At 43.6% G+C, this 26,010-nt stretch overlaps 2 protein-coding genes across 3 annotated transcripts in view; both read right to left on the reverse strand.

Annotated features, from left to right (window-relative positions):
* LOC106564102 (ADP-ribosylation factor-binding protein GGA2) overlaps positions 1–9,708 on the reverse strand; it is a 30,989-nt gene extending 21,281 nt beyond the window's left edge. Inside the window, exons 1-4 of the mRNA XM_045690625.2 lie at positions 9,528–9,708; positions 8,259–8,343; positions 5,572–5,647; positions 2,474–2,572 (exon numbers count right to left, since the gene is read on the reverse strand). Coding sequence (XP_045546581.2) covers positions 2,474–2,572; positions 5,572–5,647; positions 8,259–8,343; positions 9,528–9,573 — 306 coding nt within the window. The 5' untranslated portion in view covers positions 9,574–9,708. The remainder of the gene's footprint in view (positions 1–2,473; positions 2,573–5,571; positions 5,648–8,258; positions 8,344–9,527) is intronic.
* Positions 9,709–10,715: 1,007 nt separating this feature from the next.
* On the reverse strand, positions 10,716–25,117 carry LOC106564101 (nondiscriminating glutamyl-tRNA synthetase EARS2, mitochondrial). Of its 2 annotated transcripts, none has more exons than XM_082958537.1 (11): positions 24,521–25,117; positions 22,892–23,047; positions 22,213–22,402; positions 21,720–21,870; positions 20,838–20,986; positions 19,201–19,373; positions 18,818–18,926; positions 15,762–15,915; positions 15,108–15,238; positions 12,675–12,697; positions 10,716–11,236 (listed from the first exon to the last, which is right to left on the reverse strand). In XM_082958537.1, the coding sequence occupies exons 1-11, from the start codon at positions 24,813–24,815 to the stop codon at positions 11,190–11,192; spliced, it is 1,578 nt and encodes a 525-aa protein (XP_082814663.1). In that variant the 5' UTR covers positions 24,816–25,117; the 3' UTR covers positions 10,716–11,189. The 2 variants fall into 2 exon arrangements, with proteins under 2 accessions (XP_082814663.1, XP_082814662.1); XM_082958536.1 differs by having other exon boundaries at positions 12,556–12,697.
* Positions 25,118–26,010: the final 893 nt, after the last annotated feature.

Raw genomic sequence — 26,010 nt, forward strand, 5'->3', positions numbered from 1 at the left:
GCTCTTTGTGGTTTAGGCTGGGTTACTGTAGTTTAGGCTGGGTTACTGTACATTTACATTTAACTCATTTAGCAGACGCTCTTATCCAGAGCGACTTACAAATTGACTAGTTTAGGCTGGGTTACTGTAGAGCTCACAAAGAGCTCTACAGTAACCCAGCCTAAACCGGGGCGGCAGGTTAGCTTAGTGGTTAGAGCGTTAGACTAGTAACCGAAGGTTGCAAGTTCGAATCCCCGAGCTGACAAGGTCGTTCTGCCCCTGAACAAGGCAGTTCACCCACTGTTCCTAGGCCGTCATTGAAAATAAGAATTTGTTCTTAACTGACTTGCCTGGTAAAATAAAGGTAAAATAAAAAAAACACAAAGAGCTCTACAGTAACCCAGCCTAAACTACAGTAACCCAGCCTAAACCACAAAGAGCTCTACAGTAACCCAGCCTAAACCACAAAGAGCTCTACAGTAACCCAGCCTAAACTACAGTAACCCAGCCTAAACCACAAAGAGCAAGCAATGAGGAGGCAGAAGCACAAGAGGGATGGATGGATGGGTGAGTGAATGAGTGAATTAATTCATCAACTGTTATCTCAGATAGACAGCCCCTATTAAAAAGTATTTGATCATTCATCAGTCTCTATCACACCTTAAATGATGATTCATGTACAATAACTGACTGGATTACACTGGAGACACTGATAACACAACACCACTTTAATACAATAACTGACTGGATTACACTGAAGCCCCCACCCCACTGGAGTAGGACTGCGGAACACGGGCACTCCCGCCCCTTAATACAATAACTGACTGGATTACACTGAAGACACTATTAACACAACACCCCTTTAATACTGAAAAGTGAAGGCTGACTGGCACTGGAGACACTATTAACACAACGCCCCTTTAATACAATAACTGACTGGATTACACTGGAGACACTGACAACCTCTCTAGGGTAGGGGGCAGTATTTTCATGGCCGGATGAAAAACGTACCCAAATTAAACGGCCTACTACTCGGGCCCAAGAACAAGAATATGCATATTATTAGTATATTTGGATAGAAAACACACTGAAGTTTCTAAAACTGTTTCAATGATGTCTGTGAGTATAACAGAACTCATATAGCAGGCAAAAACCTGAGAAAAATCTAACCAGGAAGTGAGAATTCTGGTGCTTGTAGTCCTTTCAAGTCATTGCCAATCGAACACACAGTGAGTTAGGGTTAATTTTGTACTTCCTAAGGCTTCCACTAGATGCCAACAGTATTTAGAAAGTTGTTTGAGGCGTCTATGATGAACAGAGACCGAACAAGAAGGCTGGGAAGTTGTAGACCCATCAGTTCATTGGTCCGCGTTCAAGTGAGAAGGGACCTGTGTTCCAAAACGTTTTTCAAGACACTGGAACCGTCCGGTTGGAATATTACTGAAGCTTCACGTTCTAAAGGCCCTAAAGATTGATGCTTTACAACGTTTGACATGTTTGAACGAACGTAAATAGATTTTTTTTTAAACTTTTCTTCGTGACATTTTCGGCACGCTTCCTACATTTGGAGTAGCTGAACTGAACGAGCGAACAACAAGGAGCTATTTGGACATAAATTATGGAGTTTATCGAACAAAACAACATTTATTGTGGACCTGGGATTCCTGGAAGTGCCTTCCGATGAAGATCATCAAAGGTAAGGGAATATTTCTAATGCTATTTAATATTTTAGATGACTCCAAAATGGCGGGTATCTGTATTTCCTAGAGTATTTTTCTGAGCGCAGTATTCAGATTATTGCAAAGTGTGCTTTCCCAGTAAAGTTATTTTGAAATCTTTCACAGCGTTAGCATAAAGGAGATGTTCATCTATAATTCTTTGAATGACAGTTTAATATTTTATCAACGTTTATGACGAGTATTTTTGTAAATTGTGGTGCTGATTTACCGGCAGAATTGGAGGCAAAATATTTTCTGAACGTCACGCGCCAATGTAAAATGCTGTTTTTAGATAGAAATATGAACTTGATCTATAAAATGGTTTAAAATTGTCCTATGTTTGAGAACTTTGAATTATGACATTTTGTGGTTTTGAATTTGGCGCTCTGATTTTTCACTGGCTGTTGAATAGTGTGGGACGATTGCGTCCCACCTACCCTAGAGAGGTTTTAATACAATAACTGACTGGATTACACTGGAGACACTGATAACACAACGCCCCTTTAATACAATAACTGACTGGATTACACTGGAGACACGAATAACATAACTCCCCTTTTATACAATCACTCCTTCCTGATACTGTTGCATAAAAACCTAACAGACTCTAGGTCCCAAATGGCACCCTATTCCCTTTCTAGTACACTACTTTTGACCAGGGCCCCAGTCAAGATAGGCTGCCATTTAGGCCCTGGTAGTGCATTATATAGGGAATAGGCTTCCATTTGGGATGACCACAGAAACTTTCCTTTGAAAACCATTGGGGTTACTCATACCTTTGGAGACAGGACTTTGATGAGTTCATTGAGGAAGCGGAACTTTGCCGCCTCACTGTGGAACCTCTTGCCACAGTTGTTCATGCAGGCTTCTAGAACCTGTGGGTAACGGTGATGTCAGAATTCTATAGGTTCTACAGGAAGTGTATCTACACTGTCTAGGAGCCCAAATGGAAAATCTTTTCCCTCCCAGTGAATGGAACTGAATGAAACTACTGAAACAGATCCATTTAGGATCTTATCCCAGACACAGCACAGGAAATATACAGTTTAGATTCAACAACCTTAGTTAACCATCAACAGGAATCACATGACCCTACACACACAGCCCTAAACATTAACAATGCCTTTGTCCCAAATGTCACCCTTTGTCGGCTCTGGACAAAAGTAGTGCACTATATAGGGAATAGGGTGCATTTGGTACGTAACAAAGGACGGCGCTGTGTCACCACATGCTAACACATGGAACTGTTTTATGATGGTCATACCAAGGATCACTTAGCTATCTGATTTGGAATTTTAAGACCCATTAAGGTATCAAAAATATATATATATATATATATATAAATAAATAAATGTAAAAAAATATATATATATTTATTTATTTATTTATTATTTTATTTTATTTTATTTTTTTCCTGTTGATGGTTAACTAAGGTTGTTGAATATATATAAAATGTATAGGATAAAACATTGAATTTGGCATTACTGCTGTTAGCCAATAGAAACACATTAAATAACAGATTCATTACATGGAACAACAGACAGTCCCCCCCAAAAAATCTAAAGGAAGTTAGTTCTGAAGTATCTGTCCTATATCTGAGATATATAAGAAAGATCAGGATATTTTTCATGATTTAACATGTATTTATCCCCTTATTTTAGGCACTAAACCATCTCCACATATCCTTCCATGGATTTGTTAAACTGTTACCGGGGAACCTTCATACGAGGCTTGTGAGTCTTGTGGGCGTCCTGGAGCAAAACGCAGAACGCCTTGGTGAGAGTCTCATCTTTCAATAGAATGGTCATAATACTAGTGTTCAGGCCAAACCGTTCAGACGCTACTGACGTTTTCCTGAGTAGACTGATTTGTGGGATGTCTCCTGGTCTGACAAACACCTCTCTAGCTCTGCCACCTTTCACCTCAGTGACATTAATAACGGATCATAGCTTTCACCTGGATTCACCTGGTCAGTATATGTCATGGCTGTCCAACCCTCTTCCTGGAGATCTACCATCCTGTGGGTTTTCAGTCCAACCCTAATTTAACACACCTGATTCTACTAATTAGCTGCTCAACAAGACCTTAACTTGCTGAATCAGATATGCTACATTAGGGTTGGACTGAACCTACAGGACAGTAGATCTCCAGGAAGAGGGTTGGACTGAAAACCTACAGGACAGTAGATCTCCAGGAAGAGGGTTGGACTGAAAACCTACAGGACAGTAGATCTCCAGGAAGAGGGTTGGACTGAAAACCTACAGGACAGTAGATCTCCAGGAAGAGGGTTGGACTGAACCTACAGGACAGTAGATCTCCAGGAAGAGGGTTGGACTGAAAACCTACAGGACAGTAGATCTCCAGGAAGAGGGTTGGACTGAAAACCTACAGGACAGTAGATCTCCAGGAAGAGGGTTGGACTGAAAACCTACAGGACAGTAGATCTCCAGGAAGAGGGTTGGACTGAAAACCTAGAGGACAGTAGATCTCCAGGAAGAGGGTTGGACTGAAAACCTACAGGACAGTAGATCTCCAGGAAGAGGGTTGGACTGAAAACCTAGAGGACAGTAGATCTCCAGGAAGAGGGTTGGACTGAAAAACTACAGGACAGTAGATCTCCAGGAAGAGGGTTGGACTGAAAACCTACAGGACAGTAGATCTCCAGGAAGAGGGTTGGACTGAAAACCTACAGGACAGTAGATCTCCAGGAAGAGGGTTGGACTGAAAACCTACAGGACAGTAGATCTCCAGGAAGAAGGTTGGACAGACCTGGTCTATGTCATGGAAAGAGTTTCCTAATGAGTTCTTAATGTTTTGTATAGTCAGTGTGTAGGGAACAGGGTGCATCCATTGACAGACAGCCCCGTGTGTAGACTGAAGAGTGACCATACTGCTTACCGCGCTACATGTGAGTAAATTAAAGTCGCACTCAAGTCATTCTCCGTGCTCGATTCATTTGTTTAAACCCTGTTCTTCAAGCCTCCCATTGTTACCAGCCAGGTGAACTGTTAACCTTTATGTCCTCTTAAACCATATTAGCCACTCTCTCCCTGTCTCTTTATTCTAGTTCCAGTTCTCTCTCTCGCTTCACTAACTAACAACGCGTGAAACCCTGGGTGCTCCTTCACGTGACAGAACCCACAAGAGCCAAGAGAAGCCACACAATGCATTTCCTTCATACCTTTCAACTTCTTACTGTGAGGGCCTGAAGGGCCTCTCTCTGCTGAGGAGACTGGATCTTCTGTTATATAGAGGGGTTGACCTGTTCATAAGCTGCCGTTTGGGGGACACAGGCTTCTCAACAGTTTTTACCCCCCAAGCCATAAGACTCCTCAACAGGTAATCAAATGGCTACCCAGACTATTTGCATTATGTGCCCCCCCCCAACCCCTCTTTTTACGCTGCTGCTACTCTCTGTTTATCATATATGCATAGTCACTTTAACTATACATTCATGTACATACTACCTCAATTGGGCTGACCAACCAGTGCTCCCGCACATTGGCTAACCGGGCTATCAGCAATGTGTCCCACCACCCGCCAACCCCTCCTTTACACTGCTGCTACTCTCTGTTCATCATATATGCATAGTCACTTTAACCATATCTACATGTACATACTACCTCAATCAGCCTGACTAACCGGTGTCTGTATGTAGCCTCGCTACTGTACATAGCCTGTCTTTTTACTGTTGTTTTATTTCTTTACTTACCTAACACTTTTTTGCACTATTGGTTAGAGCCTGTAAGTAAGCATTTCACTGTAAGGTCTAAAACCTCTTGTATTTGGCGCACGCGACAAATAAACTTTGATTTTACTATAGTATTATATAGTTATTACTATAGTATAATAATATGATGGTGTGTTGTCTTACTGTGAGGGCCTGCAGAGCCTCTCTCTGCTGTGGAGACTGGATCTTGTGGGCCAGGAGACGAGTGGCAACCTGAGGACTGGGAATAGGAGAGTAGATTTATAAACTACCCGTGTTTTCAAAACTAATACTGCATTACATACAACATATCTGGTAAAAACAATCTGAGGGCATTTAGAATCCCTGTGGCCTACTGCTATAAATGGTTCTTTATGTCTCCTGGGAGACGTCTAACACTTTATTTCGAAGATAACATTACAGAAAAGGGAGAAGTCGTTTTCAGTGATGTCCCACACAACACAGACTGAAGAGTGACCATACTGCTTACCGCGCTACATGTGAGTAAATTAAAGTCGCACTCAAGTCATTCTCCGTGCTCGATTCATTTGTTTAAACCCTGTTCTTCAAGCCTCCCATTGTTACCAGCCAGGTGAACTGTTAACCTTTATGTCCTCTTAAACCATATTAGCCACTCTCTCCCTGTCTCTTTATTCTAGTTCCAGTTCTCTCTCTCGCTTCACTAACTAACAACGCGTGAAACCCTGGGTGCTCCTTCACGTGACAGAACCCCCCCTTGGGTTGTGCCATGGCGGAGATCGTTGTGGGCTATACTCGGCCTTGTCTTAGGACGGTAAGTTGGTGGTTGGAGACATCCCTCTAGTGGTGTGGGGGCTGTGCTTTGGCAAAGTGGGTGGGGTTATATCCTGCCTGTTTGGCCCTGTCCGGGGGTATCATCGGATGGGGCCACAGTGTCTTCTGATCCCTCCTGTCTCAGCCTCCAGTATTTATGCTGCAGTAGTTTATGTGTCGGGGGGCTAGGGTCAGTCTGTTACATCTGGAGTATTTCTCTTGTCTTATCCGGTGTCCTGTGTGTATTTAAATATGCTCTCTCTAATTCTCTCTTTCTCTCTTTCTGTCTTTCTCTCGGAGGACCTGAGCCCTAGGACCATGCCTCAGGACTACCTGGTATGATGACTCCTTGCTGTCCCCAGTCCACCTGGCCGTGCTGCTGCTCCAGTTTCAACTGTTCTGCCTGCGGCTATGGAACCCTGACCTGTTCACCGGACGTGCTTGTTGCACCCTCGACAACTACTATGATTATTATTATTTGACCATGCTGGTCATTTATGAACATTTTAACATTTTAACATTTTGACCATGTTCTGTTTTAATATCCACCCTGCACAGCCAGAAGAGGACTGGCCACCCCTCATAGCCTGGTTCCTCTCTAGGTTTCTTCCTAGGTTTTTGGCCTTTCTAGGGAGTTTTTCCTAGGGAGTTTTTCCTAGCCACCGTGCTTCTTTCACATGCTTTGCTTGCTGTTTGGGGTTTTAGGCTGGGTTTCTGTACAGCACTTTGAGAATATCAGCTGATGTACGAAGGGCTATATAAAAATAAATTTGATTTGATTTGATTTGACAAGTGGTTCCTCAGAATGATAGTGGAATCTAGATGACAAACTAATATGAAAACAACTTTGTGGTATTGGAAAGAAACATTTCTTGCCTGTGTAAAAAGCCTGGTTTTGAAATATCTTGTCTAGCCTCTGCTGTGTCCAAGGTTATGTCCCACACGGTACCCTATTCCCTATATAGTGCACTACTTTGGACCAGAGACCTATGGGCCCTAGTGCTTTATACAGGGAAGGGTACTATTTGGGCTCCTTCTGTTAGTGCACTAGGTCTACTTTTGACCAGAGCCCATAAGTAGTTCAATATATAGAGAATAGGTTGCTCTGGTCATCAGTAGTGTACTATATAGAGAATAGGTTGCCCTGGTCATCAGTAGTGTACTATATAGAGAATAGGTTGCCCTGGTCATCAGTAGTTCACTATATAGAGAATAGGTTGCCCTGGTCATCAGTAGTTCACTATATAGAGAATAGGTTGCCCTGGTCATCAGTAGTTCACTATATAGAGAATAGGTTGCCCTGGTCATCAGTAGTGTCACTATATAGAGAATAGGTTTCCCTGGTCATCAGTAGTTCACTATATAGAGAATAGGTTGCCCTGGTCATCAGTAGTTCACTATATAGAGAATAGGTTGCCCTGGTCATCAGTAGTTCACTATATAGAGAATAGGTTTCCCTGGTCATCAGTAGTTCACTATATAGAGAATAGGTTTCCCTGGTCATCAGTAGTTCACTATATAGAGAATAGGTTGCCCTGGTCATCAGTAGTTCACTATATAGAGAATAGGTTTCCCTGGTCATCAGTAGTTCACTATATAGAGAATAGGTTTCCCTGGTCATCAGTAGTTCACTATATAGAGAATAGGTTTCCCTGGTCATCAGTAGTTCACTATATAGAGAATAGGTTGCCCTGGTCATCAGTAGTTCACTATATAGAGAATAGGTTTCCCTGGTCATCAGTAGTTCACTATATAGAGAATAGGTTTCCCTGGTCATCAGTAGTTCACTATATAGAGAATAGGTTGCCCTGGTCATCAGTAGTTCACTATATAGAGAATAGGTTGCCCTGGTCATCAGTAGTTCACTATATAGAGAATAGGTTTCCCTGGTCATCAGTAGTTCACTATATAGAGAATAGGTTTCCCTGGTCATCAGTAGTTCACTATATAGAGAATAGGTTTCCCTGGTCATCAGTAGTTCACTATATAGAGAATAGGTTGCCCTGGTTGACCTGTTCATAAGCTGCCGTTTGGGGGACACAGCCATAGTGTTTACTCACCCATCAGCCTCCTGGTTGACCTGTTCATAGAAGCCCTGGATACAGTCCCACCGGTCTTCTGAGTTAGATGGGTCTGTGGCCTTGTCTGAGAGTGTGAGAGAGAAAGAGAGAAAGAAAGGAGAGAGATAGAGAGATCAATTAGCCTAGCTTTGCATTAGATGGGTCTGTGACCTTGCCTGGGATATAAATATAAACAAATATAGAAGAAGAAAGACAAACGTTTGCACTTCTGATCAAAAGAAGGTCCCTGCAAGTGTGTATTCTACAATGATGATGTTGTAACATTGAACTAGAACCGGAAGCTCACTGTGCCGTGTAGTGGGTGTAGGCAGTGGTGTACTTTAAAGTACTACTACTTAACTCGTTTTTTGGGGTCTTTACCAGAGAACATCCCTGGTCATCCCGACTGGCTCTGATCTGGTGGACTCACTAAACACATGCTTCGTTTGTAAATTATGTCTTGAGTGTTGGAGTGTGTCCCTGGCTATCCGTAAATAAAAAATATATGAAAAAAATGGTGCCATATGGTTTGCTTAATATAAGGAATTTTAAATGATTTATACTTTTACTTTTGATACTTAAGCATATTTTAGCATTTACATTTGATACTTATATTTAAAACCATATACTTTTACTCATGTAGGTTTTTACTGGGTGACTTTCACTTTGACTATAAACGTACAACTCAAGTATGAGAAGTTGAGTACTTTTTCCACCACTGGGTGTAGGTTAGTCGAGGGAAGGAGATTTTAAAAAACATCTGGATGAGCGCATGACTGGCTGACAAGATGTAGCCTGTCTCATACTTCCTGTTCTTTCAGAGCTATTTTGTTGCGTTTAAAAGAACATATTGGTATTACATTATAAAACTGCCCTTCACAATCAAACTTAGTAACTGTTTATTCTGTAATTCCCTCCGCGGAATTTGCTACAAAGGAAACATGAGATGTAAAACGCCACTTCAATGCAGCGCGACAACACAAGCCGAGAGACAGTTTCAGCTAGTTACAGTAGCTGAAAGTATTGCTCGCCATATTTGTAAGCAGTCATGAAACTGACGTGATATAAAGACTGTTTATTAAACTGGCGAGATCACTGCAAGGTTCGACTTTCAGTGACGCACAACTTCAAGACGCACCGTTTCCAACTGTGAACCACGAAACCAAGTTATTGTCAAACGACAAAATATAGTCGCACTACTATAAAGGAAATACATTTAACAAACTCTCTGAAGAAGAAAAAACGAATTCCCCGTGTCATTTAACTTACTCAACCACGATTCTAGGCTCTCTCCGCCACTCTCTCCGGTCGCCATGGCCTTTGCAGTCGCCTTCCCCCGGTACTCGGTGTCTTCTCAAAACTCCACACCGTCCTGTTAACGGGCGGAAAGAACTGTCAACTCGTCTGAAGAGACCAGACCACAGCCGCGACATGTGACTCGAGTTGTGCTTAGTCAGAAGTTATGACGTTCCAAATTGTACCCTACTCCTAGTACACTCATTTTAACCAGATCCGTGTGGTTAAAAATAGTGCACTATAAAACGTAAGGGGTGAAATTTGGAATGTAAGTCGCAGACCAATTATATTACAACTTCTCCGCGGCTGAGCCATGTCCCTAGGCTATGCAATGTAAACAATTTTTTTTCACAGCAGGTTTTTTAAAGATGTCAACTTTTCCTCGGTGGTTTATGAGTTTGAGCTATAATACAAATATATTTATTTTATTTAACTTTTATTTTATCAGGGAGTCATACTGAGAGCAATGTCTCTTTTACAGATGAGCCTTGAATTAGATCAATTACAGAAAACCAATATCAATACCAAATGCAAGCAGAAAGAATAAACACGGTCATAAAACAAAGACATTCATCAGTAATAATGTCCCCAATCAGCTTTCTGAATTGACCTAGAGACACCAGAACAAACACATTTAATAACATTTTGAAGATAGTTTTCTTTCACCTTATTTGTGGAACAAAAAGCTGATGTACCTAACTCAGTAGAGACCAAAGGCGTTTCCAGAGTGAACCATCCCGGAGACCGGGTGTGGTAAACAGGTTAGGTACTGTGAGACGTTTTGTAAAAATGCTTTATAAAATGAAAACACAGCAACATGACATCAGAGGGCCAACCAACTTACCATATACCTGACATAACTTTCATTCCATCTTTTTCAAAATTTATTTTTAACCTTTATTTAACTAGGCAAGTCAGTTAAGAACAAATTCCTATTTACAATAACGGCCAAACGGGGAAGTGGGTTAACTGCCTTGTTCAGGGGCAGAACGACAGATTTTTACTTTGTCAGCTCGGGGATTCGATCTAGCAACCTTTCGGTTACTGGACAATCAACCGCTCTAACCACTAGGCTACCTGCCGCCCCAAAATGGACAATCAACCATAATCAATGTAATGTTGAATACATTTAGAGTTCCCACTGAAGACATAGAGCATAGATAATTAGTAGAAACTGTTTTATTGCAAACATTTCCAGTTCAACTTGACTGAATGTCCATTACAAGTCAAGTGTGATTGAGATCATATACAGTCCAGGAATATTGTTAGAATCAGGTAACCAGTTAGAATAATGAACCAGGGTCATATTCATTATGGCACAACGTAGCAAAACGTTTTTGCGGCGGAATATGAAAATTAACGTTTCTTATTGGACAAGTTCAAGTAGTTCCTCCCGGTTTCAGTCTGTTTTCTCTCTCGATTGGTAACAAATTATTACAACCTAGTCTTCAGGTGTTGCTGCGAGAGGGAATAGGGTGCCCTTTGTGACTCATCCGTATAATAATGCACTGCTTTTGCACTATAGGACCCTGGACAAAAGTAGTGCACTATATAGGGAATAGGTTGCTATGCAGCCACAATGTTCAGTGCTGCCGTGAGAGCTGCTGTAGAACGCTGTTGAAGCGATGAGTGATCTCACTGGGTCCCAACGATACCATCATCTCTGCTACACTGGGGCCTTGCTGCAGAGAGAGAGAGAGCGAGAGAGAGACAGACAGACGGACGGACGGACGGAAGAGGAAGAAGAAACATCCTTTTTCAAGAGCTGTGACAATCATGTTGCAATCATTTGACAGGACAGCAATCAAACAACTTCTCTTTTTTTTTCACACTGTCATTGTGGTGCTTTTTTTCTCGCCGTCACTCTCCGTTCCGCCTCCCTCTCTCCTACCTGTACTCTGAGGGCCAGTCTCTCTCCTACCTGTAGTCTGAGGGCCAGTCTCTCTCCTACCTGTAGTCTGAGGGCCAGTCTCTCTCCTACCTGTACTCTGAGGGCCAGTCTCTCTCCTACCTGTAGTCTGAGGGCCAGTCTCACTCCTACCTGTAGTCTGAGGGCCAGTCTCTCTCCTACCTGTACTCTGAGGGCCAGTCTCTCTCCTACCTGTAGTCTGAGGGCCAGTCTCACTCCTACCTGTAGTCTGAGGGCCAGTCTCTCTCCTACCTGTAGTCTGAGGGCTAGTCTCTCTACTACCTGTAGTCTGAGGGCCAGTCTCTCTCCTACCTGTAGTCTGAGGGCCAGTCTCTCTCCTACCTGTAGTCTGAGGGCCAGTCTCTCTCCTACCTGTAGTCTGAGGGCCAGTCTCTCTCCTACCTGTAGTCTGAGGGCTAGTCTCTCTCCTACCTGTAGTCTGAGGGCCAGTCTCTCTCCTACCTGTAGTCTGAGGGCCAGTCTCTCTCCTACCTGTAGTCTGAGGGCCAGTCTCTCTCCTACCTGTACTCTGAGGGCCAGTCACTCTCCTACCTGTAGTCTGAGGGCCAGTCTCTCTACTACCTGTAGTCTGAGGGCCAGTCTCTCTCCTACCTGTAGTCTGAGGGCCAGTCTCTCTCCTACCTGTAGTCTGAGGGCCAGTCTCTCTCCTACCTGTAGTCTGAGGGCCAGTCTCTCTACTACCTGTAGTCTGAGGGCCAGTCTCTCTCCTACCTGTAGTCTGAGGGCCAGTCTCTCTCCTACCTGTAGTCTGAGGGCCAGTCTCTCTCCTACCTGTAGTCTGAGGGCCAGTCTCTCTCCTACCTGTAGTCTGAGGGCCAGTCTCTCTCCTACCTGTAGTCTGAGGGCCAGTCTCTCTCCTACCTGTAGTCTGAGGGCTAGTCTCTCTCCTACCTGTAGTCTGAGGGCCAGTCTCTCTCCTACCTGTAGTCTGAGGGCCAGTCTCTCTCCTACCTGTAGTCTGAGGGCCAGTCTCGCTCCTACCTGTAGTCTGAGGGCCAGTCTCTCTCCTACCTGTAGTCTGAGGGCTAGTCTCTCTCCTACCTGTAGTCTGAGGGCCAGTCTCTCTCCTACCTGTAGTCCGCTGAGGGCCAGTCGTATAATCTTCATAACATCTCTGTATTTAGTGTTGCTGGTCTTCTTAGCCAGAGTCTTCAGTTCTACACTGAGCTGGTCTACTGTCAGTTCCTCACCTCCTTTCAGACCTTCCATCAACCTACACAGAGACAGACATGGGACAGGCCGTTAACACCAAGACATGTTAATAGTACACGCAAGTACATTTTGGTTATCAATTAAAACATGAAAGACATAACTGACAGTCATGTCATTTTCAGAAACGCTTTGGTTCATTAAAAAGGACACTGTCACTTAACTTCAGACAAACAAACTTGACTACATTGAAAGGGAACTAAGAGTAGTTTTAGTTAACAGTTAGTTCTGATAGATACAGTATGAACCAAAGTAGTCCTGTCAGTCTATAGTAGTTATGGTATGAACCAGAGTAGTCCTGTTAGTCTATAGTAGTTATGGTATGAACCAGAGTAGTCCTGTTAGTCTATAGTAGTTATGGTATGAACCAGAGTAGTCCTGTTAGTCTATAGTAGTTATGGTATGACCAGAGTAGTCCTGTTAGTCTATAGTAGTTATGGTATGAACCAGAGTAGTCCTGTTAGTCTATAGTAGTTATGGTATGAACCAGAGTAGTCCTGTTAGTCTATAGTAGTTATGGTATGAACCAGAGTAGTCCTGTTAGTCTATAGTAGTTATGGTATGAACCAGAGTAGTCCTGTTAGTCTATAGTAGTTATGGTATGAACCAGAGTAGTCCTGTTAGTCTATAGTAGTTATGGTATGAACCAGAGTAGTCCTGTTAGTCTATAGTAGTTATGGTATGAACCAGAGTAGTCCTGTTAGTCTATAGTAGTTATGGTATGAACCAGAGTAGTCCTGTTAGTCTATAGTAGTTATGGTATGAACCAGAGTAGTCCTGTTAGTCTATAGTAGTTATGGTATGAACCAGAGTAGTCCTGTTAGTCTATAGTAGTTATGGTGACCGGTAGCCGGCGGGGTATGACCAGAGTAGTCCTGTTAGTCTATAGTAGTTATGGTATGAACCAGAGTAGTCCTGTTAGTCTATAGTAGTTATGGTATGAACCAGAGTAGTCCTGTTAGTCTATAGTAGTTATGGTATGAACCAGAGTAGTCCTGTTAGTCTATAGTAGTTATGGTATGAACCAGAGTAGTCCTGTTAGTCTCCATACCGTAGTCTATGGTATGGAACCAGAGTAGTCCTGTTAGTCTATAGTAGTTATGGTATGAACCAGAGTAGTCCTGTTAGTCTATAGTAGTTATGGTATGACCAGAGTAGTCCTGTTAGTCTATAGTAGTTATGGTATGAACCAGAGTAGTCCTGTTAGTCTATAGTAGTTATGGTATGAACCAGAGTAGTCCTGTTAGTCTATAGTAGTTATGGTATGAACCAGAGTAGTCCTGTTAGTCTATAGTAGTTATGGTATGAACCAGAGTAGTCCTGTTAGTCTATAGTAGTTATGGTATGAACCAGAGTAGTCCTGTTAGTCTATAGTAGTTATGGTATGAACCAGAGTAGTCCAGTTAGTCTATAGTAGTTATGGTACTGAACCAGAGTAGTCCTGTTAGTCTATAGTAGTTATGGTATGACCAGAGTAGTCCTGTTAGTCTATAGTAGTTATGGTATGAACCAGAGTAGTCCTGTTAGTCTATAGTAGTTATGGTATGAACCAGAGTAGTCCTGTTAGTCTATAGTAGTTATGGTATGAACCAGAGTAGTCCTGTTAGTCTATAGTAGTTATGGTATGAACCAGAGTAGTCCTGTTAGTCTATAGTAGTTATGGTATGACCAGAGTAGTCCTGTTAGTCTATAGTAGTTATGGTATGAACCAGAGTAGTCCTGTTAGTCTATAGTAGTTATGGTATGAACCAGAGTAGTCCTGTTAGTCTATAGTAGTTATGGTGACCGGTAGCCGGCGGGGTATGACCAGAGTAGTCCTGTTAGTCTATAGTAGTTATGGTATGAACCAGAGTAGTCCTGTTAGTCTATAGTAGTTATGGTATGAACCAGAGTAGTCCTGTTAGTCTATAGTAGTTATGGTATGAACCAGAGTAGTCCTGTTAGTCTATAGTAGTTATGGTATGAACCAGAGTAGTCCTGTTAGTCTATAGTAGTTATGGTATGAACCAGAGTAGTCCTGTTAGTCTATAGTAGTTATGGTATGAACCAGAGTAGTCCTGTTAGTCTATAGTAGTTATGGTATGAACCAGAGTAGTCCTGTTAGTCTATAGTAGTTATGGTATGAACCAGAGTAGTCCTGTTAGTCTATAGTAGTTATGGTATGACCAGAGTAGTCCTGTTAGTCTATAGTAGTTATGGTATGAACCAGAGTAGTCCTGTTAGTCTATAGTAGTTATGGTATGAACCAGAGTAGTCCTGTTAGTCTATAGTAGTTATGGTACGTACCGTATGACCAGAGTAGTCCTGTTAGTCTATAGTAGTTATGGTATGAACCAGAGTAGTCCTGTTAGTCTATAGTAGTTATGGTATGAACCAGAGTAGTCCTGTTAGTCTATAGTAGTTATGGTACGTACCGTATGACCAGAGTAGTGATGTGTTGTATCTCTGAGCTGAGTGCTGCCATCTGTTGGCCAGAGAAAGAAGGTCGAACCCAAAGGTAGGAATACTCTGAGGACACCATGTCAGACACAGAGGAGATATGACCCTGAGAGAGAGAGAGAGAGAGAGAGACAGAGACAGAGACAGAGACAGAGAGAGAGAGAGAGAGAGAGAGAGAGAGAGAGAGAGAGAGAGAGAGAGAGAGAGAGAGAGAGAGAGAGGAGAGAGAGAGATGGTGACAGGCTCCACATTCTGCACTGGGCTGTGATATTCTCAAACTGGGAATGTTGGAACGCCAGAGGGATGAAGGGATTGTTTTTCAGCTGGTGCAAAGACCGACAACAGCTGATGCCCTGTTACCTTGGTTACGTCCATAGTTAGCTTGCACGCAGGTGTAGAACCTGTGTGATGAGGTCATAGTTACCTTGTGCAGGTGTAGAACCCCTGTGATGAGGTCATAGTCACCTTGTGCAGGTGTAGAACCCCTGTGATGAGGTCATAGTTACCTTGTGCAGGTGTAGAACCCCTGTGATGAGGTCATAGTCACCTTGTGCAGGTGTAGAACCCCTGTGATGAGGTCATAGTTACCTTGTGCAGGTGTAGAACCCCTGTGATGAGGTCATAGTTACCTTGCGCAGGTGTAGAACCCGTGTGATGTAATCTGGTTGCAGAACATCCTGATCCTGGACCTGTGTTCCGTACACTTCCTGGATCCGCCCCTGCAGATCCCTCACCAGCCAATCACGTTGCACCGCGTCATCGATACGCTGCTGCAGGTGGATCCTGGGAGAACACAGAGAGGATTACTGAGATTATTAAGGACTGGTCTAGAGTGAGTTGGGTTGTTAAGATAAGGGTGGTAGGAGAAGAATTGAGAAAGCTGATCCTAGACCCTTATGTGCTAGAACCAGAGGTGGGCGATGCCAGTCAGTACTCAGGGGCCTGATTGGTGTCACGCCGTTTCTCCATCTGATTAATCAAACTGCATTCTAAACTGAAGATCATGATTAGGTGATTATTGGAGTCATTTATCATGACTGAATGGGGCAGGTCAGCAGACACAATATATAGGCAGAAATACACAGTGCAACAGCACCACCTGGGTTACAGTCTCTAAGTTAACATTCCACACCATGTGCCAAAGAGACCGGACGTTCTGCCATCTTCAAATCTGAACATTCACTCATTAATGAGCTTGAGGAGAACAGAGGAGTTGATCCTGATTCGATGACCCCTCACAGCTATCCTCCAATCACAACGATTATACAACTATCACTTTTTTCTCTCCACTGAAAGTGTTGCTATCCGGTTGCTAAGCAACCTTTCCTATTTTGGTTCAGCCAGATAAAATCAGTGTGTTGACAACGTGAAAAGTTGCTAGTCGTGGAAAATATTCGTGTTATTTTGAACAACCAATGAGCAACTCTGCCGTAAACCAGCTGCATATTGAACGTTGAGATTACCAGAGGACAGTCTCTATGGCAATGACAAGGAGTGGAATGTCAGCTACAGAGACTGGTACTCAGACTACACTACCTGGTGGCTGAGTTAAGAACCACAGAGCAACAGAGACAAACCTACTTACCCTTGAACTATACTCAACCTTGAGATTTGACAGCAGCCTGCCTAAAGAACTTGTGGAGGGAGGGAGAGATGGATACATACAGTGGGGGGAATAAGTATTTGATCCCCTGCTGATTTTGTACGTTTGCCCACTTACAAAGAAATGATCAGTCTATAATTTTAATATGAACAGTGAGAGACAGAATAACAACAAAAAAATCCAGAAAAACGCATGTCAAAAATTTAATAAATTGATTCGCATTTTAATGAGGGAAATAAGTATTTGACCCCTCTGCAAAACATGACTTAGTACTTGGTGGCAAAACCCTTGTTGGCAATCACAGAGGTCAGATGTTTCTTGTAGTTGGCCACCAGGTTTGCACACATCTCAGGAGGGATTTTGTCCCAGTCCTCTTTGCAGATCTTCTCCAAGTCATTAAGGTTTCGAGGCTGACGTTTGGCAACTCGAACCTTCAGCTCCCTCCACAGATTTTCTATGGGATTAAGGTCTGGAGACTGGCTAGGCCACTCCAGGACCTTAATGTGCTTCTTCTTGAGCCACTCCTTTGTTGCCTTGGCCGTGTGTTTTGGGTCATTGTCATGCTGGAATACCCATCCACGACCCATTTTCAATGCCCTGGCTGAGGGAAGGAGGTTCTCACCCAAGATTTGACAGTACATGGCCCCGTCAAATGATGCGGTGAAGTTGTCCTGTCCCCTTAGCAGAAAAACACCCCCAAAGCATAATGTTTCCACCTCCATGTTTGACGGTGGAGATGGTGTTCTTGGGGTCATAGGCAGCATTCCTCCTCCTCCAAACATGGCGAGTTGAGTTGATGCCAAAGAGCTCCATTTTGGTCTCATCTGACCATAACACTTTCACCAGTTGTCCTCTGAGTCATTCAGATGTTCATTGGCAAACTTCAGACGGGCATGTATATGTATTCTTGAGCAGGGGGGCCTTGTGGGCACTGCAGGATTTCAGTCCTTCACGGCGTAGTGTGTTACCAATTGTTTTCTTGGTGACTATGGTCCCAGCTGCCTTGAGATCATTGACAAGATCCTCCCGTGTAGTTCTGGGCTGATTCCTCACCGTTCTCATGATCATTGCAACTCCACGAGGTGAGATCTTGCATGGAGCCCCAGGCCGAGGGATATTGACAGTTATTTTGTGTTTCTTCCATTTGCACCAAATGTTGTCACCTTCTCACCAAGCTGCTTGGCGATGGTCTTGTAGCCCATTCCAGCCTTGTGTAGGTCTACAATACTGTCCCTGACATCCTTGGAGAGGTCTTTGGTCTTGGCCATGGTGGAGAGTTTGGAATCTGATTGATTGATTGCTTCTGTGGACAGGTGTCTTTTATACAGGTAACAAGCTGAGATTAGGTGCACTCCCTTTAAGAGTGTGCTCCTAATCTCAGCTCGTTACCTGTATAAAAGACACCTGGGAGCCAGAAATCGTTTTGATTGAGAGGGGGTCAAATACTTATTTCCCTCATTAAAATGCAAATCAATTTATAACATTTTTGACATGCGTTTTTCTCGATATTTTTGTTGTTATTCTGTCTCTCACTGTTCAAATAAACCTACCATTAAAATTATAGACTGATCATTTCTTTGTCAGTGGGCAAACATACAAAATGAGCAGGGGATCAAATACTTTTTTCCCCCCACTGTAGAGACAGACAGACAGGGAGTGTACTTGTGGAGGGAGGGAGAGATGGATACATAGAGACAGACAGACAGGTAGTGTACTTGTGGAGGGAGGGAGAGATGGATACATAGAGACAGACAGACAGGGAGTGTACTTGTGGAGGGAGGGAGAGATGGATACATAGAGACAGACAGACAGACAGGTAGTGTACTTGTGGAGGGAGGGAGAGATGGATACATAGAGACAGACAGACAGGTAGTGTACTTGTGGAGGGAGGGAGAGATGGATACATAGAGACAGACAGACAGGTAGTGTACTTGTGGAGGGAGGGAGAGATGGATACATAGAGACAGACAGACAGGTAGTGTACTTGTGGAGGGAGGGAGAGATGGATACATAGAGACAGACAGGTAGTGTACTTGTGGAGGGAGGGAGAGATGGATACATAGAGACAGACAGGTAGTGTACTTGTTAAACTCAGCCAGTTTGTCCAGGTCCAGCAGAGCAGAGTGGGTGGTGATCTTAGATGGGTTAAACTCAGCGATCAGTTCCTCCATCTTACGACCCACACGGTTACCTGCAGGATGACAGGGGACATTCATTTAGTCTACGTCTCAAATGGCACCCTACCACTATTTCTGACCCCTATTCCCTTTATAGTGCACTACTTCTGACTCCTATTCCCTTTATAGTGCACTACATCTGACCCCTATTCCCTTTATAGTGCACTACTTCTGACTCCTATTCCCTGTATAGTGCACTACTTCTGACTCCTATTCCCTTTATAGTGCACTACTTCTCTGTATAAAGATATCCCCCTGCCTCTCTCTCTCTCCCCCTCCCTCTCTTACTGTTAAAGCCAGATCCACAGTGTGTGGTGATATCCAGTAGTGCTTCAGGTAGGGCTCCACTCCTCTGGAAACTCTGTATGTAGATATCTCCTTGTCTCTTTGAGAGCTTACTGCCATCTCTGTTGAGGAGGAGAGGAAGGTGTCCGAACACCGGGGGCTTCCAGCCTAGAGCCCTGGAATAACAATAACATAACATAAATAGGGGCTTCCAGCCCAGAGCCCTGGAATAACAATAAAATAACATAACCAGGGGCTTCCAGCCCAGAGCCCTGGAATAACAATAACATAACATAACCAGGGGCTTCTGGCCCAGAGCCCTGGAATAACAATAAAATAACCAGGGGCTTCCGGCCCAGAGCCCTGGAATAACAATAACATAACATAACCAGGGGCTTCCAGCCCAGAGCCCTGGAATAACAATAACATAACATAATAACATAGCCAGGGGCTTCCAGCCCAGAGCCCTGGGAATAACAATAACATAACCTGGGGCTTCCAGCCCATAACCCTGGAACAATAACATAACCAGGGGCTTCCAGCCCAGAGCCCTGGAATAACAATAACATAACCAGGGGCTTCCAGCCCAGAGCCCTGGAATAACAATAATATAACCAGGGGCTTCCAGCCCATAACCCTGGAATAACAATAACATAACCAGGGGCTTCCAGCCCATAACCCTGGAATAACAATAACATAACCAGGGGCTTCCAGCCCATAACCCTGAAATAACAATAATATAACCAGGGGCTTCCATTCCATAACCCTGAAATAACAATAATATAACCAAGGGCTTCCATCCAATAACCCTGAAATAACAATAATATAACCAGGGGCTTCCATCCAATAACCCTGAAATAACAATAATATAACCAGGGGCTTCCATCCCATAACCCTGAAATAACAATAATATAACCAGGGGCTTCCATCCCATAACCCTGAAATAACAATAATATAACCAGGGGCTTCCATCCCATAACCCTGAAATAACAATAATATAACCAGGGGCTTCCATTCCATAACCCTGAAATAACAATAATATAACCAGGGGCTTCCATCCCATAACCCTGAAATAACAATAATATAACCAGGGGCTTCCATCCCATAACCCTGAAATAACAATAATATAACCAGGGGCTTCCATCCCATAACCCTGAAATAACAATAATATAACCAGGGGCTTCCATCCCATAACCCTGAAATAACAATAATATAACCAGGGGCTTCCATCCCATAACCCTGAAATAACAATAATATAACCAGGGGCTTCCATCCCATAACCCTGGAATAACAATAATATAACCAGGGGCTTCCATCCCATAACCCTGGAATAACAATAATATAACCAGGGGCTTCCATCCCATAACCCTGGAATAACAATAATATAACCAGGGGCTTCCAGCCCATAACCCTGAAATAACAATAACATAACACAAAGCAACCTACCGTTTTGTACATTTATTTTAGTACATTGCTTCTGGTATTGTCATGCTCATAATTGCTATGTTATTCTATTTTGCTCTGTATGTGTCCTTGGGTATCTTGAAAGGAGTGAATAAAATGTATTATTATTATGAATATTATTATTTTACAATTTTGTATGGGTGTGCCTAGTGGGAATCACACCGGTGTGTGTGTACCTGTACAGCAGCAGGTGTTTGGAGGTAGAGATGAGCCACTCTGATCCTCTCAGGACGTGGCTGACCTTCATCAGGTGGTCGTCTACTACGTTAGCCAGGTGATAGGTGGGGAAACCATCTGCTTTCATCACTACAGGGTCTCCTTCAACCTACAGCAGGGGCACAAAGTACTGACTTTTTCCACATTTTGTTGTTACAGCCCGAATTTAAAATTAAATTGATATTGTTTTGTCACTGGTCTACACACAATACCCCATAATGTGAAAGTGGACTTATGTTTTTCGATTTTTTTTATACAAATAAATAAAACATGAGAAGCTGAAATGTCTTCAGTCAAAAAGTATTCAACCCCTTTGTTATGACAAGCCTAAATAAGTTCAGGAGTAAAACTGTGCTTAACAAGTCACATAAGTTGCATGGACTCACTCTGTGTGCAATAATAGTGTTTAACATGATTTTTGAATGACTACCTCATCTCTGTACCCCACACATACAATTATCTGTATTTTAGTGAATTTCAAACACAGATTCAACCACAAAGACCAGGGAGGTTGTCCAATGCCTTGCAAAGAAGGGCACCTATTGGTAGATGGGTTAAAAAAAATAAATTAAAAGCAGACATTGAATATCCCTTTGAGGAATGGGTAGATATATATGTTATCTATCCATCTACTACATTTGCCAGGTGGGGAACCCGTCAGATTAATACGGGTCTCCTTCAACCTGGGATGGGAGGTGGAGTGTCACTTATATGTGTTTTGAAATAAGAAAAGCACTTGCAAATCTGAGGTTACTTGTTGCAGGGGCGTCGGAATAAATCAATAGAAATTGCACACTGCTTGCAGGTACAGCTTGTGTTTATTTATGTATCAGCCGGTTTACCTGGGCCACCTCATGACGGTTCCATCCGAAGACCAGGTCGTTGAAGGGTTCTACTCCAGACTCCAGTCTGAACCTGATCACATGGGGGACCTTCTGATCCAGCTTCTCCTCTACCTGATCTGGGCGGAGGTGTCTGCACCTGTTGTCATACCTGCAGTAGAGGAGTGCTCAGTTATATGTGTGAATGAGTGAGTATGTGTATTTCAACATGTCCATGCATGTGTATGTTGGGCTCCCGAGGAGGCGCAGCGGTCTAAGGCGCTGCATCTCAGTGCTAGAGGCGTCACTACAGACGGTGGTTCGATTCCGGCCCGTGATTGGGAGTTCCAAAGGGCAGGGCGCACAATTGGCCCAGCGTCGTCCGAGTTAGGGTTTGGCAGGGGTAGGCCGTCGTTGTAAATAAGAATTTGTTAACTGACTTGCCTAGTTAAATAAAATAAATATAAGTTAAATAAAATAAATAAAAGTATGTGTGTGTGTTTAGCCAACTCACCGCGGTGTCTGTCCGCTGCGTAGGGCCTCTCTCTTCAGTAATTCTAGTCTCTGCTGGCTGCAGAAGCAGTGGTAGGCTTTCCCTGTCTGGACCAGGGAGTCAGCAGCCTGGCTGTACAGGGACAGCCTCTGGGACTGGAGGTAGGGACCGTACTGGCCTCCTCCACGGGGACTCTCGTCTGGGGGGATACCTGGGGAGGGTAGGATGGAGATGAACGGTATCCATGTTAGCCCCCATTATTACATGGGCAAATGCAATATTGACCAGTCCACAGCATGTTCTAGAATGTAAACAATGCTGTGGAACTGAATGTCTAGAATCTGAATTAGATTCCAAATACTTGGAATGTATTGGAACGCTCACGGGTGCTAACGTCCGTTGTAAAAGTTGGCCAAACTCCTTAATATCTACTTTATGTCTCTGCTCCTACCAGCCCACTCCAACATATCCTCTATAGACTCAGCAGCTCCCGGCACCAGTCTGCTCTGGTCTGTGTGTAGGTCAGTGTGTAGGTCTGTGTGTAGGTCAGTGTGTAGGTCTGTGTGTAGGTCTGTGTGTAGGTCTGTGTGTAGGTCAGTGTGTAGGTCAGTGTGTAGGTCAGTGTGTAGGTCAGTGTGTAGGTCTGTGTGTAGGTCAGTGTGTAGGTGTATATATATGTGTGTTGTTAAATCTGTCCTACCAGCCCACTCCAACATATCCTCTATAGACTCTGCAGCTCCCGGCACCAGTCTGCTCTGGTCTGTATCTTCCATACGTAAGATGAAGCTCCCTCCATACTTCTTAGCATAGATATAGTTGTAGAGAGCTGTACGCAGCCCCCCCAGGTGCAGGAAACCTAGAGAGACACGGGTCAGTATAGTTAGTTAGGCTACATGGTGTACGCAGCCCCCCCAGGTGCAGGAAACCTAGAGAGACACGGGTCAGTATAGTTAGTTAGGCTACATGGTGTACGCAGCCCCCCCAGGTGCAGGAAACCTAGAGAGATACGAGTCAGTATAGTTAGTTAGTCTACATGGTGTACGCAGCCCCCCCAGGTGCAGGAAACCTAGAGAGATACGGGTCAGTATAGTTAGTTAGTCTACATGGTGTACGCAGCCCCCCCCAGGTGCAGGAAACCTAGAGAGATACGGGTCAGTATAGTTAGTTAGTCTACATGGTGTACGCAGCCCCCCCAGGTGCAGGAAACCTAGAGAGATACGGGTCAGTATAGTTAGTTAGTCTACATGGTGTACGCAGCCCCCCCAGGTGCAGGAAACCTAGAGAGATACGGGTCAGTATAGTTAGTTAGTCTACATGGTGTACGCAGCCCCCCCCAGGTGCAGGAAACCTAGAGAGATACGGGTCAGTATAGTTAGTTAGTCTACATGGTGTACGCAGCCCCCCCCAGGTGCAGGAAACCTAGAGAGATACGGGTCAGTATAGTTAGTTAGTCTACATGGTGTACGCAGCCCCCCCAGGTGCAGGAAACCTAGAGAGATACGGGTCAGTATAGTTAGTTAGTCTACATGGTGTACGCAGCCCCCCCCAGGTGCAGGAAACCTAGAGAGATACGGGTCAGTATAGTTAGTTAGTCTACATGGTATTACTACTACTGTAACAATCTAGCTAGGTAGCATCACTACTACTGTAACAGTACAGCTAGGTAGCATCACTACTACTGTAACAGTCTAGCTAGGTAGCGTCACTACTACTGTAACAGTCTAGCTAGGTAGCATCACTACTACTGTAACAGTCTAGCTAGGTAGCATCACTACTACTGTAACAGTCTAGCTAGGTAGCATCACTACTACTGTAACAGTCCAGCTAGGTAGAATCACTACTACTGTAACAGTCCAGCTAGGTAGCATCACTACTACTGTAACAGTCCAGCTAGGTAGCATCACTACTACTGTAACAGTACAGCTAGGTAGCATCACTACTACTGTAACAGTCTAGCTAGGTAGCATCACTACTACTGTAACAGTCTATCTAGGTAGCATCACTACTACTGTAACAGTCTAGCTAGCCCCTGGAAGGACGTTGTTGGGTCATGTGGCATCACTGTAACAGTCGTGTTATAGCATGTACAGGTTATAGTGTGCGTCCCTAATTCAAATGGCATCCTATTCCCTGTAGTGTACTCCTTTTAGCCACGGCTCAAAACCAACCACCAAGCCAAGGGTTGTAGAGCTATATGCACTGTGCAGGCTTTAACCCAGCACTAACACACCTGATTATTCATCCGATTGTTTAGCTATTAACAGCCTGTCGTGGGTTCAAATCCTAATCAGTCTACCTACTACCCCCCCAATTCGCTGCATTATTTTACCTGTTGGACTCGGAGCGAACCTCACTCTCACTTCACCATGTTCATGATGATGACAAACCTCGTCACATTCAGATGAAAAGCATCTCTTCTGCGAGCTATTCAACCTAATGTATTTTTGCTTTCCGCCGTGTCCACCACTGCGGTTGAAAGTCAATGGCAACGTGTTCTTCAACAACACTGGGGTATCGACTTTATGGACGTTCCTTCCTGTACTGTATTGGCAACACCGCTTACACGTTTTTATTGGAAGGCATCTGGATGGTGTGCTGAAATGTACAAACAATGACAGAATCATGATAATAATTAGCTAACTAGCGAAGTTACAAAACAAAGGTATCCATGTGTTCCACTCGCTACAGACAGCTAGCTAGCTAACGAACGCGGAAACGTTAGCACCACAATGAGAGGAGTGTCTTGGTGAGAGGGGAAAACCGGCATCTTGACATTGCTCTTACAAATTCATTCTACCGATGTTTGCTGTTTAGGATCGATTTGCGTTGTTGATTTGATAGTTTTTGAAGTTGACTGTCAACTGTACCCGGCTCTCTACACATGTAATCACATGACGTCATCACACCACTTCCTGGTTTGCTCTGTTCAAAATAAAAGTCCGCTCACCGATAAAAGCGCAGTGTGGAAACCTTAGTGATGGGACGGACTATTGATACACTGAACACAAAGTGTTGTCGAATCCGAACGAAGGTATATTATTTAGAAAATCGTTTTATGACGCCACACTTTCTGCACATTGTTGTTTAAGTATAAGCTTCTGTCTTAAGCATCTTAGATAATGGCCACGACTCCGTTTTTGACAGCAAAAAAGGGAAACATGATGGAAAGTGCGAACCTGCAATCGTAACTGATTGTAGTTGCCTCTGCGACTAACCTCTGCGTTGTGGAGATTTGATGAATAGTATGGAAAAAAACGTACATAAACATCAAACATCAAACATTGCTTTTCATTGATGACCATCAGATGTCACTAATGTGAATTGTGTTAAAGCTCAGTTTAATGAACAATCTTAAGGCACAATTTGGTGAAAGCCCCGATCGCTTCAGAAAGCCTCGGTTTCCCATCACTAGAAAATCTTACCCTGAGAGGTTTGCTGTGGGTGTGAAAAGTAATAATTGTAACATAGTTGATTGACGACTGTTGTAACAGGCTGGAGGATCCCTTATTAGTGTAACTAAGGAACAGGCTGAAGGAGACCTTATTAGAGTAACTAAGGAACAGGCTGGAGGAGACCTTATTAGTGTAACTAAGGAACAGGCTGGAGGAGACCTTATTAGAGTAACTAAGGAACAGGCTGGAGGAGACCTTATTAGAGTAACTAAGGAACAGGCTGGAGGAGACCTTATTAGAGTAACTAAGGAACAGGCTGGAGGAGACCTTATTAGTGTAACTAAGGAACAGGCTGGAGGAGACCTTATTAGAGTAACTAAGGAACAGGCTGGAGGAGACCTTATTAGTGTAACTAAGGAACAGGCTG

Source organism: Salmo salar, chromosome 12, assembly GCF_965601325.2.
Source record: "Salmo salar chromosome 12, fSalSal1, whole genome shotgun sequence".
In the NCBI taxonomy this organism is placed as follows: Eukaryota; Metazoa; Chordata; class Actinopteri; order Salmoniformes; family Salmonidae; genus Salmo; species Salmo salar.

Coding starts and splice junctions, on each gene's coding strand:
- LOC106564101 (XM_082958536.1), bottom strand. CDS start 24,815: ATGATTCTGTCATTGTTTGTACATTTCAGCACACCATCCAGATGCCTT. Junction 19,374..20,837: donor AAACACCTGCTGCTGTACAG/GTACACACACAC, acceptor TTGTTATTCCAG/GGCTCTAGGCTGGAAGCCCC. Junction 18,927..19,200: donor CTGTGGATCTGGCTTTAACA/GTAAGAGAGGGA, acceptor GTCATCCTGCAG/GTAACCGTGTGGGTCGTAAG.